The sequence below is a fragment of the Xyrauchen texanus genome, chromosome 20 (genome assembly GCF_025860055.1).
Source record: "Xyrauchen texanus isolate HMW12.3.18 chromosome 20, RBS_HiC_50CHRs, whole genome shotgun sequence".
In the NCBI taxonomy this organism is placed as follows: Eukaryota; Metazoa; Chordata; class Actinopteri; order Cypriniformes; family Catostomidae; genus Xyrauchen; species Xyrauchen texanus.
In genome coordinates this window covers 4,507,870-4,529,266 of record NC_068295.1, presented here as the reverse complement: position 1 = coordinate 4,529,266, position 21,397 = coordinate 4,507,870, and the positions used below count along the sequence as shown (strand labels likewise).

At 41.3% G+C, this 21,397-nt stretch overlaps 1 protein-coding gene across 1 annotated transcript in view; it reads left to right on the top strand.

The window, feature by feature from the left end:
- LOC127660783 (CSC1-like protein 2) overlaps positions 1-21,397 on the top strand; it is a 55,655-nt gene that overhangs the window by 3,749 nt on the left and 30,509 nt on the right. The window contains exons 2-4 of the mRNA XM_052151199.1: positions 17,022-17,245; positions 18,561-18,640; positions 20,041-20,082. Of these exons, the coding sequence (XP_052007159.1) occupies positions 17,051-17,245; positions 18,561-18,640; positions 20,041-20,082 (317 nt within the window). The 5' untranslated portion in view covers positions 17,022-17,050. The remainder of the gene's footprint in view (positions 1-17,021; positions 17,246-18,560; positions 18,641-20,040; positions 20,083-21,397) is intronic.

Below are 21,397 nucleotides of genomic sequence, written 5' to 3'. Positions count from 1 at the left end.
AGTCATGTTGACTTTGGCTTTGGTTCTCTTCATAAGTGGTCGACCGATGTGGGTTTTCAATGGCGATACCTATAGGCTAGTATGTAGAGAGCACATTATGGTAGATGAAGATGTAGTACTATTTAATGACAGAAAATGAATTGTCACAAAATTGATGAAATAAACAAGGGTGCACTAAATATATCTGTTAAATTGCCATGCGGAGATGGTTAAGTTGTCGGTGATAATCTAAAATTGCCAAATAATGGAACATTAATTAGCCTGGCTGATGTATTAGTCCATCACAACTCTTCATGAACAGTGGAAATGCTATTAGTTAACAGTACATTATTTCATGATCACAAAATGATTATTCATTTGCACATTGTTACAATATGAAGTGACAGAGGCCTAATACAAAATACACCTGTTTTATTCCCAGCAACATTTACATTTGTCCCCAATTAGGGCCTTAAAATTAAGATACAAAAAGGAGAGTTTGTTCTGAACCAGAATCTAAAGGGATATTAATAGATTGTTAATACTTCTGGAGCTATTGGCTCTCCAAATTTGGAAAACTACATTAAAAAAAGTGTTTTTCCCAATTGTTGGACTCGCACCATTGGAATATAATACAACAAGGGGAGCTGAAGTCAACTGGTTTTAGTAATAGACCTAACAAACTGTGTAAAAATAAAATAACGACTGCCATCTTTCTAAGGTTATTTTTTACCTGTAATTTTGCTAAAAAATCACAGGCTAAAATTGTTATTTTGACCCCCCTCTACAAAATAACGGATTACTTGGTAATAATTGATCTGTGGTATTTATTATTTCGGCTATTTATTTCACCAGGGGAAAAAATGACCAAAAACAAAATATTTAAAGCCTGGGACCTCTTGTTCAATTGACAAGCAGTGGCCTTTATGTGTTTAGCAGATGCTTTTATCCAAAGCAACTTGGGAAAAAAAATAAAAAAATAAGCAATTGATGGAGACAGCAATATTAGCAGTGGAATAAGACAACTATTAGACAGCTTTTAGTCATGTGATTTCTGTATTTTACATGTTTATTCAAGGTGTGCATAACACATGCACAGCCAACAGCTATCATTTGTCAAATCAAGTTTATTTGTCATTTGCACCACTTTCACAAGGATCAATGGGCATTGAAATGCTTATGTCGTGAATAAGATCCCTGAAACATGAGACCGTGTGGACGATTATATCCAGACAACACAGACATATGAGGTGTGTAAGCATAAACATATAAAAAAGAAAGTATGTATGGAAAGAGTACATTGTTGTTTGTGTTGGCTGTATTGGGTCAGGTGTTTTGCATTGCCTTAGTTAAACTGTTTAAAGAAATATTCTGGGTGCAATGCAAGTTAAGCTCAATCGGCAGCACTTGTGGAATAATATTGATTACCACAAACATTTATTTTGACTTGCCTCTCCTTAAAAAAAGCATCTAGGTTACTGTTAGTGGTCGACCGATATGCTTTTTTTTTAATGGTCATTGCTGACATCCAGAGAGCAGGGTGGCCGATACAATGCCGATATATAACACAATTTAATATAGTAAATAACATGAACATAAAATTGCTAAAACAAAAACAAACAAAAAAAATCACTCTTATTTAGCACTATATTTACTCAATTTCACACAAAACTTTAATTTAGTTATAAAGAATACAAAAAACAAAATTATTTTAAATGGTAGATTGGTCTGTTTTCTATTTAGTCATTATATTTTAGTAATTTATTTGCCCGCCCATTAATTTTTTTTTTTTTTTTTATATATTAGAAAGAAGGATATAAATGTACATCGTATTCCAGCAACCATAGATGGCATGTCCACGTTAGCAATTGCATTTTCTCAAAAAAAATACTGAATCAAATCAATTGTACATAGTGAATAAGATATTTACTTATAGTACACGTGAAGCGCTTTTACTTAGAAGTTGCACCAGAGACTACTTGGCAGAGATGGGCCACTTCTATTAAAATGAATGGGAGAAATTAGAACACCCAACTGCAGCCAACGATCAACAGATGTAGATAAGAAGTCCCGCCTTACAGGTAAAAAGAGCCAATCCTTTTAGATACAGGTATTGCCTGTCAATCAACTCAAGAACATGCATACACATTAGCTATAAAAAAAAATTTTTTGCGTAATCTGAGGTAAAGAAGCACCATTTATGATACCAGTGTTGTCAGATTTTACTGCTGATTTGAATCTTAATCTTGACCAACCGTTTTGGAGATTTTGGTCTTTCTCCGTTCAGTTAGATGGGTGCTGCACTGTCATGACTGGAAATAGTCTTCCGAGAGCAATCCAAACATGGCCGACAGTGGACTGACTTGCTAGAAAGACTTTGGTCGCACTCACGCACTTGTGCGGATCCAGCGCGAGCCTCAATCTCCTGATCGTTTAAACAGCCTGGAGCGTCTGCTTGGATTGTCGTCATGATTTGTGAATCAGAGAAGCTTTTGATCCTGAAGTTTTGTTTCTGGCTGATAGAATACGCGCTTCAGAGGAAGATATTAGATGAGCGCTCGACGAGAAGAAAACGGTCGTTTTTTTGAGGTTCGTGAATTACGTTTGTTTAAACGAGAAATCTGCATATAATATAATTTTTATTTACATTTGCCCTTTATCATTAGAAAGTGACAGGGTACTGTTGAATTAGAGACTGATCAAATTCGTGCTTTAGAGGAAGATGAATGAGTCCAGGATGCTGAAGTTGTGTGAAGTTGGTTTATTACATCTGTTTGAACTGTTGAGGAGAGAGAGGTAGAATGAAACCAAATCAGATCCCTTTATTGTCACTCAACCATATACACAAGTGCAACAGTGGGTTGGGTGACAATAAAGGGATTTGATTTAACTGTCAGCTATATCTAAAGCACGTTTTCTGTCAGCCTCTCCTCAGGAATTCCGTATAACTTTTAACTTTCTTGTCTAATGATCAAAAGGCAAATGTCATGCTGTATCTCGTTTAAACAGATGTAATTCATGAACCTCACGAAAATCCATCCGTTTCTTCCCATCGAGCGCTCATCTAATATCTTCCTCTGCTGCACATATCCAATCAGTCAGAATCAAATCTTCAGGATTATGATCAAAACATCCTATAATTCACTGTGGCAGCGGGGGCGTGGTCAAGCGCCCGTCCGGGAGAGAGAAGCGGTAAGGGCGCTCACACCTGGGCCAAATTATGACTAACACCTGTCTCTAATTGCAGTAGAGTGAGGAGAGCGGTTAAAAAGCCAGCAGCCTCAGAGCAGAGGAAAGCCGACCAGAGCAAGCCAACCCAGTGCGCTTGTGTTGTTGTGTGTTGGTTTTTGTAAATGATTGTGAGACAGACAGCCATTAAAAACCTTACCTTCTCGTTGAAACCTTCGTTTCCTGTCCTCCTTCCCGTGAGGGTTTTACACTGGTGCCGAAACCCGGAAAAACCATAATAATGGAACAGAGTCGCCCCATAGAGTCCTCCCAGCTGGCTGAAGTCCTCCAGTCCCTCGCGACACTCCACCAGAGCCACCAACAATCCCTGCTTGAGCTCCGGCAAGACCAGGATCGCCGCTTTTTGAAATCATGCGGGCTCAAGCAGAGGACCGGCACGCCATCCGGAGCCTCCTCAGCCAGGAGGCCGCTCCAGCCGCAGCCGCGACCCCAGACACCACGCCACATTGCCCCCACCGCGTTACAGAAGATGGGGCCGGCGGATCTACCCAGAGGCCTTCATCGACCTCTTCGAGAGGACGGCGGAGATTTGGGGTGGCCCCAAGACCAGTGGGCAGCCCGGTTAGTCCCTCTCCTGTCCGGGAAGCACAACTCGCGCCCAACAACTGCCGGCAACAAGCCTCCTGGCTTACAACGACCTGCGAAAAGCCATCCTGCAACAGGTTGGTCGGTCCCCAGAAGAAAGTCGCCAACTCTTCCGGCCTTAAAACTTGAGGAATCCGACCGCCCGCTTATGCTCGCTCCAACGGCTCCGCGGATGCGTGTCGGAGGTGGCTGCTTGCGCTGGACCGCGGGCGCCGAGGAGCTCGTCGACCAGGTGGTACTGGAGCAGTTTGTCCAGCGTTTGCCCCGAAGACGGCCGAGTGGGTCCAGTGCCACCACCCGGCGCCGCTGGAGGAAGCCGTCCGCTCGCGGAGGACCACATGGCGGCGATTCCTAGGGCGGACGAGCCCTCTTTGTCTGTCTCCCCTTCCTCTGTGTCTTCCCCTGTTTTTTTTCCCTCCCCGCTTCCCTCTCGCTCTGCTCTCTCCCCAGGGTCCGCTCCTGCCCCCGCAGGCGTGGAGCTGCTCAGCTCCAGCTCCCCGGTCTTGGGAACACCCACCAAGCCCTTCTCCATCCTTCAGCCCCTCTCCTCCTCAGGTGGGGGCGCCCGCCAGCACGGGTGCGGCCGCAGCGCCTGGGCCGGTCTGCTGGAGGTGCGGAGACCCGACCACTTCCGGGATCAGTGTCTGCTGATGGAAATAGGGGCGGTGGTACGGGTCTCCGATGTTCCACAGACTGCCCCCGATCGAGCTGGAGCGTATCGGATTCCGTAAGAATCCAGGGTACATACCAAGCTTTGTTGGATACCGGCTGTAACCAGACCACCATCCACCAACGCTTGGTTCAACCCGGGCTTTGGGCTCAGCTAAATTGGTGAGGGTAAGGTGGTGCACGGGATATTCACAAATATCCCGTGGTGACTTTGGCGATCAAATTCAGGGGAGAAAAGCATAGTGTAGAGGCAGCGGTTAGTCCCCGCCTCACCCATCCGCTAATTCTGGGTACAGATTGGCCAAACTTTAGGAAATTATTGGAGGGAGTTTGCGCAGATGGGTCCTGCGTGAAAGTGAAGGGGTGTGTGATGTGCGAGGCTTTGGCGGGGAGGCGGAGCCAGGGCCGCCCTCTGCTGCTCCGAAAGTGACGGGGAAGGGGCGAGGTGGACGCTCCTCCCGGAGTTCCCGGAGGGGACTTCCCTGGAGCAGTCGCGGGATGAAACCCTTAAGCACGCCTTTGACCAAGTGAGAGTAATCGATGGTCAACAACTCCGCCGGGTGTCGCCGTCTCATATCCGTATTTTCGCTGATCAATGATCGCTATACAGGGTGACGAGGACGCTCCAGACAAAGGAAAAAGTAACTCAATTGTTGATTCCACGGAGCCGCCGGGAAATGGTTTTCCAGGCGCTCACTATAATCCTATGGCCGGTCACCTAGGGGAACGAAAAACACTTCTCCGTCTAATAGCCCGCTTCTATTGGCCGGGCATTGGCGGTGACGTCCGCAGGTGGTGTGCGGCGTGCCGTGAATGTCAGCTGGTAAACCCACCGGCCACCCCAAAAGCGCCATTGCGCCCTCTAACAATAATCGAGGTCCCCTTCGAAAGAATTGGGATGGACCTCGTCGGGCCATTAGAACGGTCAGCACGCGGACATCGCTTCGTGTTAGTCCTAGTGGATTACGCGACGCGGTATCCGGAAGCAGTGCCTCTGAGCAACATCTCCGCACGCAGTGTTGCAGGGGCACTCTTCAAGATAATCTCCCGGGAGGTCACACGACGAGTAGGGGATCTCGATTATGAAGTCAAACGTACCGATAGAGGGGGCGCGCGTCAAATATATCACCTCAACCTCCTGAAATTGTGGAGGGAGGAGGCGCCTCTGTGACGCTGGCCACGGTAGTTCCGAGAGGGCGGAGCTCGGACTGGAGGTAAACAAAACTACAATCTTAACACTCCGGTCACTTGTGGGGACCAGCTCTCACCGCTGCAGCTCACAGAGGTTTCTGAGTTACAAAAAGAGTTTATGGACGTGTTTTCCCTCTCCCGGCCGCATGAACCTCATACAGCACCACATCGAGACCGAGCCGGGCGCTGTGGTGCGCTGTCGCCTTATCGCTAATCCGAACATAAAAAGAAAGTCGCTCGGAAGAATTAGATGCAATGCTCGATATGGGCGTAATAGAGGAATCCCACAGTGATTGGTCCAGCCCGTTGTTCTTGTTCCCAAGAGTGATGGGTCGGTTCGGTTCTGTGTGGATTACAGGAAAGTCAACGCGGTGTCTAAATTTGACGCTGCACTCAATGCCCCGTGTTGATGAACTGCTCGATCGGGTTAGGTACTGCTCGATTTTACTCGACCCTGGATTTAACAAAGGGCTATTGGCAGATCCCCTTGACACCAATGTCCCGCGAGAAAACAGCCTTCACCACGCCGCTTGGATTACACCAATTTGTGACGCTTCCTTTCGGTTTGTTCGGGCCCCAGCCACGCTCCAGCTGACTCATGGATCGGATCCTCAGACCGCGATACCGCTGCACGCTGCCTATTTGGATGACATTATCATCTATAGCAATGATTGGCAGCGCACATGCAACATCTGAGGGCCGCCCTGAGATCGCTGCGGCGGGCGGGCTCACGGCAAACCCTAGGAAGTGTGCGGTTGGGCGGTGGAGGTACGGTATCTGGGGTTCCACTTGGGTCATGGCCAGGTGCGTCCCCAAATTGAAAAGACTGCGGCGACATGCGACTTGCCCTAGACCTAAGACCAAAAAGGGGTGAGACAGTTCCTGGGGCTGGCTGGCTATTACAGAAGATTTGTGCCTAATTATTCGGACGCCACCAGCCCGCTGACTGATCTCACTAAAAAGGGGGCTCCAGATCCGTCCAATGGTCGGAGCAGTGCCAACAGGCGCTTACGCAGATTAAAGCTGCACTTTGTGGGGGCCGCTTACATGCACCTGATTTTTCTCTCCCTTTTATTTTGCAGACGGACGCTTCAGACAGAGGGCTGGGGGCCGTACTCGCGAGCTGGTGGAGGGGAGGAGCCCGGTGCTGTACATTAGCCGGAAGCTCTCCTTAAGGGAGACTAAGTACAGCACCGTGGAAAAGGAGTGTTTGGCCATCAAGTGGGCGGTCCTCACCCTCCGCTACTACCTGCTGGGGCGGGCCTTCACCCTCTGTTCGGATCATGCCCCACTCCAGTGGCTCCACCGCGATGAAGGATACTAACGCCCGGATCACCCGCTGGTATCTCGCTCTCCAGCCTTTTAAATTCAAGGTGATCCACAGACCAGGGTGCAGATGGCTGCCACGACTTCCTCTCCAGAAATGGGGAGTGGTAGGCAGGCCGGATGACGCCCGCCTGAGTCGGGCGGTGGGGGTATGTGGCAGCGGGGCGTGGTCAAGCGCCCGTCCGGAGAGAGAAGCGGTAAGGGCGCCACACCTGGGCCAAATTATGACTAACACCTGTCTCTAATTGCAGTAGAGTGAGGAGAGCGGTTAAAAAGCCAGCAGCCTCAGAGCAGAGGAAAGCCGACCAGAGCAAGCCAACCCAGTGCGCTTGTGTTGTTGTGTGTTGGTTTTTGTAAATGATTGTGAGACAGACAGCCATTAAAAACCTTACCTTCTCGTTGAAACCTTCGTTTCCTGTCCTCCTTCCCGTGAGGGTTTTACATTCACAAAACGTAATGGTCAGTTTGTGACAATCCAAGCAGGAGATTCAGCCCATTTAAACTGTCAGCTAGATTTGTATGTGCGCACGAGTGCCACCTGACGAGTAAATGTCATACTTATTATGCACTGTATGTACAATGGGTTTGATTCAGCCTTTTGTGAGAAAATGCGATTGGTAATGCACACATGCCCATCCATCTGTTATACCCTTCTTCCTAATATAATATCAGTTTCTTTGTGTGCAAAAAAAATTACAAAAATTTATGACTAAACAAATATCAGAGGAAACTGCTTCATACCTTTTTAAAATACAATATTATTATAATACTACACCATTATTCAATAATATGCCTGTGTGTGTGTGTGTGTGTGTGTGTGTGTGTGTGTGTGTGTGTGTGTGTGTGTGTGTGTGTGTGTGTGTGTGTGTGTGTGTGTGTGTGCCAAACAAGTTGAGGTCAGAACTTAGAGTTCAGAAGTTTGTAAGTGTCAGCATGTTAAAGAAAGGCACATGCTTCGCTCTGGTTTCCAAAGCATTGTTCAGAATCTGTTCTCATTGATCCGTTGACCATTTCTCCAGACGTCTCAGAAGCAGATGAAAGTACAACAAAAATTAACAGTGCTCAGCATTACGACATCAAAATGCTGTCGACGTAAGTCTGAAACTGCACAATGACCAAAATTGTGAGGTCTATTGCTCAATTCATTGTTGTTTTAATTGTGATTTTGTACTTTATCCTGCTTATTACATGGCTATGTACCAAATAAATGAATTTAAAGTACAAGAAGAGTGGAGATTATTTTATTATGTGAGAAGAGAGTGTGTGGGTTATGAGATATGAAACTATCTAGGGATGCGCATAACCACATAAAACCACATGTCATAATCAACTATTCAGTTGGTTATTTAAATGATATAATGTATAAAATAGGCTTCGTTATGATCATGTAACCATACAAGACTATGTAGCAAATCTATTGCCCTGGACAATGGGTCAGTTGTACAGCTAAAAGCTAGGGTATATATACTTCATGCACGGTTGAGCGCTCATTCTTGCAAAGTATGCTCTTTTATTGGCAAGCCCGTACACTGTAAAATCTTATTTGTTGACCTTACTTAGATTTTCAAAGGCAATCGGATTGCATGCTTTTTCTAAGTAAACATAATTTTTTTTAAATAACGTTATCTAGTTACAAGTAAACTTAACACATCTGTGATTAAAATATTGTTGTTTTTATTTAATTATGTAAATTGAGTTATAGCACATCTTATACAATATAAGGGAAATTATGACTGGAATCTCTGTTAGCCCTATTGCACATTGGATTCTCCTTGGTGCTTAGTGCACATAAATCAGTTGTACTTTAACTTTTGTAAAGTACAACTGAGTAGGGGGCCTGGGTAGCTCAGCAAGTATTGACATTTTAAATAACAATTATTATTTTTGTAAATTTTTGATTTGACCACACATACATAATTTATTCTAGCTTAGGAGCTTATGGGTATTCCGAACAGCCACAATTTTGTAATTGATAATTTTGAGTTGGTAGTACTCAAAGCCAAAGTTTAAAGAACTTATATATTTGAGTTGGGTTCCAAAATGTGACATTTCAAGTACTGTTTAGTAAGAACCACTTAAATGTTTTTATTAATGACAACTTTAGGATTTAGGAGTAACAGTAACTTGATTAAAATTAGTAAGAAAAGGAAAAACTTAAGCTCAAGTTGAGCAATTACAATTTCAGAAAACAATTAGTTGTATTTTTTTTTTTTTTAGTACAGTCAATGGCAGGTGCATATGCAGCCAACGCGGACTGTCCACATGTCTTAAAAACTGGGCTGCATGGGTATAGTGCACGCCTACTGTGCGTGAGATGTAGGGGCACACGGAAAACCTAAGTATTCTTTGGCATTAAAGGGGACCTATCATGCAAAATTCTCTTTAACGTGGTGTTTGTACATAAATGTGAGTCGGCAGTGTGTGTACACAACCACCCTACAATGTTAAAATCCCACCCACTCTTCTTTCTTATATTTCTATTAGGCCTGGGCGAAAAATCGATTCAATGAATTAATTCGAATTTTTTGTTGCGGGCGATTTAAAAAATAAGTAAATCGAGTTTTTGTGTAATGGCGCATTTTTGGCTCCCCGGAGCATCCGTAGCGTTAGTTTCACATAGCAGTATGGCAAGCGACAACAACAACATCATAGCACACACGAAACGGCAACAGCATACAGCAAGCGACAACATGGCTACCGGTGAGAGTGGGAAGTTTGTTCCCAAGAAAGGAATAAAATCATCTGTTGTTTGGAACTGGTATGGGTTTGCTGCGACAGACGTAAAGCAAGAGACCCCACGCTGCAACATTTGCCTAAAGCCCATCGCAGTCAAAGGCACCAGCACCACAAACCTATTCCAACACCTGAAACAGAGACATCCAGCCGAATATGAAACATGCCAGTCTCTCCGAGACGAACAAAACCGCAGTGACCATCAAACCTTAGCTAAAAAACAGCTAACTGTAGCCGAATCCTTTGCACAAGGCACCACATATGACAGGAAAGGGGCACGGTGGAGAACAATCACCGAAGCGGTCGCTTTGCACATAGCCAAAGACATGGTACCCATATATACCGTGGAGAAGACGGGGTTTATTAATTTGATTAAAACCTTAGACCCCAGATACAATGAAAAATGTCACTGTCTAGTTTTCCTCAGATTTGAATGTATTGTTAATGCTTTAGAAAATGGTGCTACTCTCAAGGCCTTTTAGTCTAGACTACAAAGTGTGACTTAAAACACAGCTGGGACTTTGATTCCAAGAGGGTGTTCATTTATTTATTATTCATCCCAGAAATGGGGGTTACATTTGTCTTGCTTTTGATTAAATAAAAGCAAAATTTGCTTTAAGTTGTCTGCCGTTTGTCGTATTGATTTCCTTAATAAGTAGATGGGAAAATCGGGAAAAAATCGTAAATCGAATTAAAAAAAATAAAATCGGAGATTTTCTATTAAACAAAAATAGTGTCAAAATGAATGGTTTCCGTTTCTGCTCTAAAGTGACGTCACTTTAGAGAAGGCATCATCCACGACTGGGGACGGACTCCACCCTATTATCATAGATCCTCCCGAGTGATCTACACACAGTCCGCCATTTTTTTCCATGCTGGAGCAGATACAGTGCGAAGAATAATGTCTCAGCTTTGTAAGCATCATAAGTGTCCTGTTGTTGGCTATAAGTGAACATAAGAGTCTTCATGTACTCCCGGTATCAGAGCCACTGAAGACGCAGTGGACAAGTTTTGTTTTTGAAGGAAATGTGCCCCAAAACATACAGAAATGTGTGTGTGTGTGTTTGTGCAAATAATTTTACATTGGGCTGCTTTGTGAATGAGTGTCAATATGAAGCAAGAGTTTCAAAAAATGTGATTCTCAAGCATGGATCAGTACCAACTGTTTGTGTTCCAGCTAAAGTTACCATTGTCTCTGATTGTATTCACGGAGACCAGAGCTATGTCGTTATTTTTTGCTAACTGTCTGTATAATTCATAACCGCAACTTTATTATGCGTAATGCAGTACAGCGATTGTCTTTTTGAAAACTGTGTACATTTTCTGTTAACATAAGAGAGTTGTACTAAAAGTGGAATGTTTATTTGCAAAGGCCGCACATCTGCACAACATATCAGTACCACAAGGGATGTTGGTTGACACAGCTGTGTAGTGTCAATTAATCATTCAAAAATGTCCTGGTTCATTCTCACACTTGTGACTTCTGCCGGAGTCTCTTCTTCATCATTGTCCGACTCTGATTCATACATATATGGCTGAACAGTCATTTTGATTCTGATTTGTTGTTGCTATAGTATATGTAGTATGCTGTAGTGACCGTCATCGGCAAGCCTCTTCTTTTTATATAAACGTTTTTTGGCAGTTTCTGTGAAACTTGCTAAATAAACATTAGCTAGCAATACTATGTACATTTGTAACTAAATATCAATAACTTTCTTTTGCCAATTTTGTCGCTTGTGAAAAATCCGCCTGAAGTAATGTGAGGCATAGTGCAGACCTTTTTTGTTGACGCTTTTCTCAAGCTTTAAAGACACAGCCCTCTTTTTGAAAGGGGGCGGGGAGCAGCAGCTCATTTGTATTTAAAGAGAGACACACGAAAACCCTGTGTGTTTTTGATTCCACCCAAAAAGAGGTTCTTATTTTAAGAAAATCAAGGTAGGCAAGTTTGTTCAATTTAAGTCTAAATGTATCGCTGGCTACAGAATAACTCATCTGGTTTAATGGCACAGACATTTGGAGGTAACTCGCCTCTAACGAGGTCTGTTACTACCACATCACTGCAAGAACACGCGTTTATTTATTAACAGTGGGGCCGAGAATCTTGCAAGGTATTGACAAGCATTCACGTCTGAATTTGTGTACTTTCGTCGAGTATGTTTGTGATCTGATGTATATTTTCAGACTCTTGGCTGTTGGACTCATAAGGTGCACAGATCAACTGCATGTGTTTTGACTATATCGATGCCAGGAAATCAAAAGATCTGTGTGTTGTCATGGGAACAGGTCTGATGAACATAAAGAAAGAGGGCTGTCAGTGTTTGTCTGCACCTCAATAATTTGGAATATTTGTAACCTGATGCTTTTATTAGAGCTTGGCTGTCACAAGCCATGTCATGCATTGGTTGTTTTCATGACTCTGAATTAGTGTTGAGTTTAGAAGGACAGCAGCAGGGTGGATGTCCCTGCCATCTGCCACAAAAACCCTTAGAGATTCTAGTCTGACTTTAAAAGGCAAGATAGGTGGGTCTGTTATAGTATTACTATAAAATTAAAGGGTTAGTTCACCAAAATCTGTCGCCCTCATGTTGTTCAAATCTCAGATGACTAACTTTCTTCTGTGGAACACAATAGGTGGTGCTAGGCAGAATGTTTGTGACCGACAGCCTCAGTCACCATTCACAATCATTGCACCCCCCTGCAATTTAATTAGGGATGCTTCGAACGGCAATATGAAAAACTGATTTTAGAATGATATCTACTCTTACAAAGAATGTTTCAGGTTTACTACAAGTTGAACTTTATTTAATTGGGGCGGCTGTGGCATAAAGCAGTTGTTACATGGTAATTTTTTACACAAGTGTAACAGTTAAATTGGCCTGGTTGTTTTAGAAGCAAGCTTCCAGTAGCTGGTCAACAAAATAAAGTGAAGCTTTCAAGCAGAATATAGAGTTAACATAAAAAAATGTACCATCCTCCATCGTGGCTGTGTCCAGGGCACTCTCCCTCAATTGCTCGCCGGTTTAGATGGCGTCCATTTGGTCGAACCACTTCCACTTTTCCTTGATGGTTTTGTAGTCACTTTTAAGTTTTTTAAACTTTTCCCTACACTGTTGGTAGGTCCAGTGGTAGCCGTGTGTGCCAGGTACCAGGTATTATCTACAGTGAAAAAAGAAAAGAGAGCAAAGTCGACTTGTACCATGCAGTGGAAAAGCCCCATTAGTTTGCTGCTGAAAGAGGTATTAGGGAGGCCAGCAGGGGGTGCTCACCCTGTGGTCTGTGTGGGTCCTATTGCCCCAGTATAGTGATGGGGACATCAGATGAGACGTTAAATCGAGGTCCAGTCTCTATATGGGATTTATAAATCCCAGAGCACTTCTCATAAAGAGTAGGGGTGTAACCTCTGTGTCCTTGCCAAATTTCTTCCAAAGGCCTTTCTCAATTATGGCCACCTAATAATCTCCATCCATTCATTGGCTATAGTACTCTACTCTCTCCTCTCCACCAATAGCTGGTGTTTGGTGAGCGTACTGGCACACTATGGCTGCCGTCGCAGCATCCAGGTGGTGGTTGAGGAGATTCCCCCTATTCTATGAAAAGTGCTTTGAGTGCCTAGAAAAGTGCTATATATATATGTAAGGAATTATTATTATTATTAATTGCCCAACATTTGCACAAAATGAATGTGCATTAGTTTATATTTTTCACATCAATAATCATGCTTTTATATTTAGTTATTTTTCAATATTTGTCTTTCAATGTGGCTCTCTTTAAAAGTTTGGCCTGTTAGGTGTTCAACTAATCCAATCCATGTTCAATAGAAATTATTTTTAGATAATAAAAAGCTTTTGTACCTCTTTGTACATTTTTAAAAGCAAAAACTGTGATCTGATTACAAAATATCGATATCAGTCAATAGTTTTTGTTAAAATCTGTATCGGCCAAATATTTTCATATCGGTTCATCCCTAATTTTAAAATTGTATTAATCATCAAAAATGTTATGAGTGGGTGTGATTTGTTGAATTTTCACGTTCACTGTGGATTTGACAAGCAAGTTCCCATCACGCTTGGTTAGGACACAGTGTAAAGAAGGAATAAATGCTTATAACTAACTTCACCTTGATCTGTTTTGCTGCAGTTTGTTACACAACCCAGCATGGAACTTTCTCCCTCAATACCCTTATAAGCTATATTTACTTTCCATTTTGTGAAAGTCAGAGCCCTGCTGTCACAGTTATACCATAACCTTGATTCTGACATTATTCCACACTAGACAGCCATAGTGTGTGTGTATTGCTTGAGCAGATTCCTTGAGTTATTTGTGCAGTATATGATTACTGCAAACTGAACTTAAAATGACCAATGGAATAATTGTTAACATATTAAACCTTGTTAAGGGGGGAGGACGGGAGGGGGTCAAGCACAACAATTCGCTCATGGCTGTACATCATTGCTGTATATCAATCACGGGACATAAGTTAGAACATGAGAAGAGTGAAGATGATAGAACAGTTTGCAAAGCAAAGATTCAAATGTTTTCACTTTTGAGATTGAAGTGAAAGCAGGTATTTTCACACACAAAAAAAAACCAGGACTGCTCAGAGATCTAATATGAATTAATATATATTTATTCTCACAGAATATTTCAGGTTTACTACAAGTTAAACATTCTTTATTTATTTGGGGCGGCTGTGGCTCAGGTGGTAGAGCGGGTCGGCCACTAATCGCAGGGTTGGCTGTTCGATTCCCGGCCCACACGGCTGCTCTGCCATGCAAGGCGGCTCTGCCGCCATTGGTGTGTGAATGTGAGTGTGAATGGGTGAATGGGACACAGTGTAAAGTGCTTTGGTAACCTCTAAGGTTAAAAAAGGCGCTATATCAGTGCAGACCATGTGTTTGTGGCATAATGTTGATTACCACAGAAAATACTTTTGACTGATCCCTGCTTTTCTAAAGAAAATGCATTCAGTAAGGTGGCCATATATAGCATTGTGCTTTGTGTATTATCTAATGATCTATGCTTCATACCTTGTGGGTGTGCTTGAAAGATAATCGCCTCTAAATAATGGAATGTGATATTTTGTTCTGTTTATTTTTTGAAAATGCACATAAGCAATACCTGTTCACATGAAACATACACCGATCAGCCACAACATTAAAACCACCTGCCTAATATTACGTAGGTCCCTCCCGTGCCGCCAAAAGAGCGCCAGTCCACATCTCGGAGATGCTATTCTTCTCATCACAATTGTACAGAGTGGTTATCTGAGTTACAGTAGACTTTGTCAGTTCGAACCAGTCTGACCATTCTCTGTTGACCTCTCTCGTCAACAAGGCATATCCGTCCACAGAACTGCCACTCACTGGATGTTTTTTGTTTTTGGCACCATTCAGAGTAAATTCTAGAGACTGTTGTGTGTGAAAATCCCAGGAGATCAACAGTTACAGAAATACTCAAACCAGCCCGTCTGGCACCTACAGTCATCCATGTGATTATCTAATCAGCAAATAGTGTGGCAGCAGTGCAGTGCATAAAATCATGCAGATATGGGTCAGTTCACATCAACCATCAGAATGGGGGGAAAAAATGTGATTCAGTGATTTGGGCCATGGCATGATTGTTGGTACTAACCGCTGCATACCGGAAACACCTCACAAAGACCTGCCGTTTTGGAGATGCTCTGACCCAGTCGTCTAGCCATCGCAATTTGGCCCTTGTCAAAGTCGCTCAGATCCTTACGCTTGCCCATTTACCTGCTTCCAACACATGAAATTTAAGAACTGACTGTTCACTTGCTGCCTCATATATCCCACCCCTAGACAGATGCATTGTAACAGAGAAAACATTTTATTCACTTCACCTGTCAGTGGTTTTAATGTTGTGGCTGATCATTGTGCTTCTGTTGAATCGATAAGTCAGCGTTATTCCAACATCACAAAAAAAAAAACATGTTTAATAGCAGAATTCCTAGTGAAGAAGTCCGTCTCCCTACACTCTCAAACTGCTTATTTATTTGAATACATCTGAATATTTTGCAATAAAATCAAAATATATTGTTTATTTACTTATATTAATCAACTTTAAATCAATAGCTTCATATTTCCATCATTTCTACTTCAATTAAATACTATAGTTTGCAACGATTCATGTGATTGTCGTTCCTGCCCTAATGAAATGTGTTAAGTACAGTTTTTCTCCTTTTGTCTTTTTGTCTGATTTTCAAATATTTTGTTTCTTCATATCAGAGTTTGTAATATTGTGATTCACCTCGGAGTTGGTTGATTTGTTTCATGGCCTAAAACAGTTTTTTGATATCCCCATGAAAACAATGTATGGGAAAAACACTTCTGGAGTCAGTAAGCTTAAAAAGTTGCTACATATGAGCAATAGTAGCACTGATACATGCCTTAACAAACACCACTAATTAATTAGGTCCTCTCCATTTCATCAAGCCAATTATACATTATTCAAAGCATTGAAGTACACAACACTTGTTCAGAAGTTTACACTGTGTTTCCTTGGTAAGAACTTGGTAGATTTGGTTCACTTTGCCAAAGAGAGACGGCTTGAACTGACTAACCTCTTTTTGTCTATTGTCGAGCTGTTTCGTGGCTGATGTCACTGTAGGATGAATATAGATGTGTTTGTGTTGGCCAATGGCAGCAGGCCAGAGCACAGCGTGTGTTGTGTTAAAAAGGAGTGTTGGTGGTCTCCGGATCGTTTAATGTGGAGATCAGTTTTCAGTTACCTGCTAGAAAGCTTACATAAGTCACACCTTATATTCTTTTGTCACCGCTGAGAAGTGTGGGTGTATGGAAGGTAGATTTTTTTTTTTTATATTCAACTGTGGCTCATGTGTGTTGGTTTGTTCTACTCACGTGTTCTCTGATATTTTCCAAAACTGTTCTCGTTGTTCTGAAGAAAGAAGTGGACTGATGTTTTTGTGGCATGTGTCAACAATCTCTCAATATGTCAACTCTTCAATCAATCTGTTCAGCTACATAATTCTCAATGAAAACTAAATGACATATGCCAGTTCTTAAGAAGGCTTTGGAGTTTTAAATACTAGTTTGGATTTGCCTAACATCTTTTGGTCACTACATAATTCCAATCCTTCCATTTGTGTTATTTTATTGTTCAACTGACTTCACTATTTTATACTAAAATGTGGAAAATGGTAATAGTAAAGAATGAGCAGTGTGTGTCCAAACTTTTCACTGGTAGTGTGCAGTCATGTGGAGCCTTTCGGAGCTTTGTCTCAATGCTGTAATCTGTTTGTTGTCTTGCAGGAGGGCTTCAGGATGCTGCAGTCTTAAGAATGCTGGTTGTCGTAGCTCTGCTCATTATGGCTGTGTTGGGTGAAGCGGAGGTCTGCAAAGACCTGGATAACTGCTCCAGTGCCAACGTCTCCAAGGACTGGTGCTACACGGGCCGGATCCGCAGTACTGTGCTCCAGGGCCTGCCGTTTGGAGGAGTGCCCACCGTTCTCGCCCTCGATTTTATGTGCTTCTTGGTGCGTTGAGCAAAGCTTACAGTTTTCAGTTGATGTTGTGTGTCAAAATGTGTAATTTAAAGTCAACATGAAATCAAAACTTTAAAGACCTGCCATGACAAGTGCCGTTTTCTTGGGTGTGTTGATGCATTTTCTACTGAAACATGAAGTTGGGGCTGGACATTTCGAATGGCTTGTCCCTTTTTAACAAATAGCCAATAGGCTTTAGTTTATATCACAGCCTGGCAAAGCCACAAACACACACACTTACCCCTGAAGCTTCTTATGGTTCAGCCGGGAAAACTGAGAACCCTGAGTCTGACTGCTTTTCCACTGACTTGAAAACTGAATGATGATTCAGCTGACCCACAAACAAAGCAAGGGCCCTAAGGAATCCGTTTAATTTATTTTCCAAATTCTGTGTTTTCCTTTTTATTTTCTCTGAATTCCAGGTTTTAAAAATCTTTTAAAAAGCTATTTAATCAAATGAACACACAGAATTGTAATCAAATGAGAACCAAACAATTACTTTTCAACATACAGTTGCATTTGTTTATTGATATATTTATTTTTGGTCAACTACAGTTCTGCATATTAGAACCTCACAGGATTAATGAAAGTAGTGATGAAACTCTTGCTTGTGAGATTGCTTGATTATATTATAATTATTATTGATATACAGTGCATTCAGAAATTATTCAGACCCTTTAATTTTTTCCACATTTTGTTATGTTGCAGCCTTATGCTAAAATACTTTTATTTAATTAACATAAATCTGCACTCCATACTCCATAATGACAAAGCGAAAACCTGATTTGTGATAACTTTGCAGATTTATTTGTAAGAAGAAACTTAAATATCTCATTGACCTAAGTATTCAAACCCTTAATTCAGTACTTAGTTGAAGCACCTTTGGCAGTGATTACATCCACAAATCTTCTTGGGTATGATGTGACAAGCTTTGCACTCTTGAATTTGGGGATTTTCGATGCTTTTATCGAAAGCGACTTCCATATTCCAGATTAATAAATGTAGTCCTTCCCTAAAAATGTTTTCTCATTGAATATCCTGTTTTACTAGAAAATATGTCTTGCGAATGTCATTTTCTGTTGACTTGAAAAATCAGGTTGTACTCTTAAAATCTTTGATTCCCCCAAGATATTAATTTTGCCATTATTGGAACGTGTTTCATAGTTTTACTTAATTTGTATTTGGTATGTGCCACACATCTGTAATGTTGTGAATGGGGATTTATGTGCGTGTGTTTTGAATGCATGTGTGGAATGAGATTAATTTAATTGTGTTATGTGTTTGTTCTTTGCACTGTGCTTTTTAGGCGCTGCTGTGTATATTCTCAGTTTTACGGAAGGTGGCGTGGGATTATGGCCGTCTTGCATTGGTCTCTGATGCTGACAGGTAAAAAATTATATTCTACACAATAACTTTATATAACACTAATATATATATATATATATATATATATATATATATATATATATATATATAAACAGTTTTAAAAACATTTGGCACATACTCCTGTTTGTTTTGAATTCTTCAGAATTATTTCAGTGCAGCCTTAAAAACGAAGACTAATTTCATGTATTTTTAAAATATATATATTTTTTGCATTATACTTCTGCACTGCAAAATTATTATTTAAATATTAAAATCAACATAAATTAAGTACAGTAAATACTACCATGATGTGTACTTTGTTACAGTTATAATTTAAAATGTTTACATCATGTTTTTTTAATTACAGTAGTGGGAATGGTGTATAATATATATATATATTCGGTTTCTCCGAAATCAATGTTTCCTTTACAAATTAGCAAGATTTTGCACACGTTCTTAATGGCAACTGCTTGCTAAATAATCTGAATTTCACATACTTAAATTACACCATATGGAGTATCACAACAGCAATGTTACATCCCAATTTCTTAAATCTCATACACTGCGGCCTCAGCTGCCAGCATTATCACAGCATGCTCTCGCCCCAATCTAACCCCAAACAATCACTCATCTTTGCTGTGTTGAGGAACATTCTCTGGGTTGAATGTGATCATCAGTCTAAATATATGCAACTGGACACTCAATACTTCAGTCAGCTCTGATTTAGCCAGTTAGAAGAAAAAAATGGCTGATTCATGACAGAAACGTTTCTTGTATTGAATGCCTCAAGTAAGCAGAATACTTTGGTAAGAACTGTGTAATGGGTTCAGCTAATGGATTGGTTTTTCAGATCCCAAACACTCAGCATGTGAGTCTGATTCAGTTAGTAATCTGAATTCCCCTTCCTGCAATTTGGAAACTGGTTTAAGTGGCATGTAAGTGCATGACAGAGGTTATGTATGCAGTGATTATATTCCTGGCATCAAACATATTGCATAAGTCACATGTTTATGCTTCTTAGCTGTTAGAAGTTGCAATTCTAATTTCAGGCCATCACTACTGGTTTAACAAAGTTTAAGTTGTGTAATTCTGATGGCGCAATTGAGATGAATAGTAATGTTAACATATACTGTAGCTCTCCATGTAGTATAGGCACAACCCTAAGCTATCTGAAAATGCTAAGTAAGACAAGTATTTAAAGTGTTTAACCAATTATTTTACGTATTTTGCTGCTTAGGACTACATTAATGAACAAGCTGTATATTTGGATTCCTAAATAGACACTGAATTGCCTATAACAGATATTATTTCAGCTGTTTAAAGAGATAATATCTATTGCAAATTAGCCCTTATAGTTTTGCAATATCAGCTTCAGTTTTCGTCAGAGTTGAGCTTTCAAATGCATCATATTTTTTCTTTAGTAGGTGGAGTCAGCACTATCAACGTCTGGACGAGCAGGAATAGTATGTGGTGTTTTTACACTTCAGCTCTCTTTTTCAAGGACATCTTGTTCCATGCCTGCTTTTTTAATTCACCCTCTGGTGTTTCCTCTACTGTGTGCTCTCTTCGGTGGATTTGGGGTGGATTTGCTCACTGTATATCTGTTATTTTACCTCTTTCTATTGTCTTTATCCTTCACATTTACTTCTTTCCCAGAGAGTCAGTTGAGGATTTTCTCGAGAAACACATTATGTCTTATACATTTATGTCTTTTAAAGGTGAAGTGTGTCATTTCTGCACAACTAGCGGCACCAAATGGAATTACAAAACTAATGATTTCCAAACAGATTTTTCAAACATTCCTACCACCCCTTAACATTGTTTTAAGCATAACATGTCTGAGCCAGAAGTTTACAGAGCCAAAATGGTTACTTGACTCTTGTGTAGGCCTATACAACATTATTGTGTGTATACAGTTGAAGTCAGATGTTTACATACACTTAGGTTGAAGTCATTAAAAAAATCATTTTAACCACTGCAAACTATAGTTTGGTAAGAACCTCTACTTTGTACATGACACAAATAATTTGTCCAACAATTGTTTACAGACCGATTGTTTCACTTTTAATAGACTATATCACAATTCCTGTGTGTCATCAGTTTAAATACACTAAGTTAACTGTGCCTTTAAGCAGCTTGGAAAAATCCCCAAATGATTTCAAGCTTTTAGACAATTAGCCAATTAGTTTCTGATAGGAGGTGTACTGAATTGGAGGTGTACCTGTGGATGCATGTTAAGGCCAATCTTCAAACTCAGTGCCTTTTTGCTTGACGTCATGGGAAAATAAAAAACTTCCAAGACCTCAGAAAATAAATTGTGGATCTCCACAGGTTAAGAGGTGCATAGTCTTGTTCATTTTGTCAGAGGGGTGCTTACTATTTAAGACTTTGAAAATCTCAGATCTTGGTAAAATATGATGCTACCACAGATATCGTTATCAACCTTGGAGGGCGGTCTCTTGTTACAAAGTGTACCAATCACAGCTGTTGTGGTCTCCGTCGACGTGACATGCAGTTACATTTTTGACAAGGTGCACGTCAGCCTACGATGTGGGTTCGATGCAGAAATATAAATCAGCCTTGAGCGCGACACAAAGAACACCTAGACTGAATATGACATGCACATCAAGCCCACGTCTTTTTTCAAGTCGCCTCAGGGCAGGAACTAACCTGTACCTTTTGGTTCCTCATTTCTGCACACTATCCACTGCACCACACTGACCATGTTTACATGCACTTAAGAAAGTGGGTTATTCCAGGTGTTTTGCAGAAAGTTGC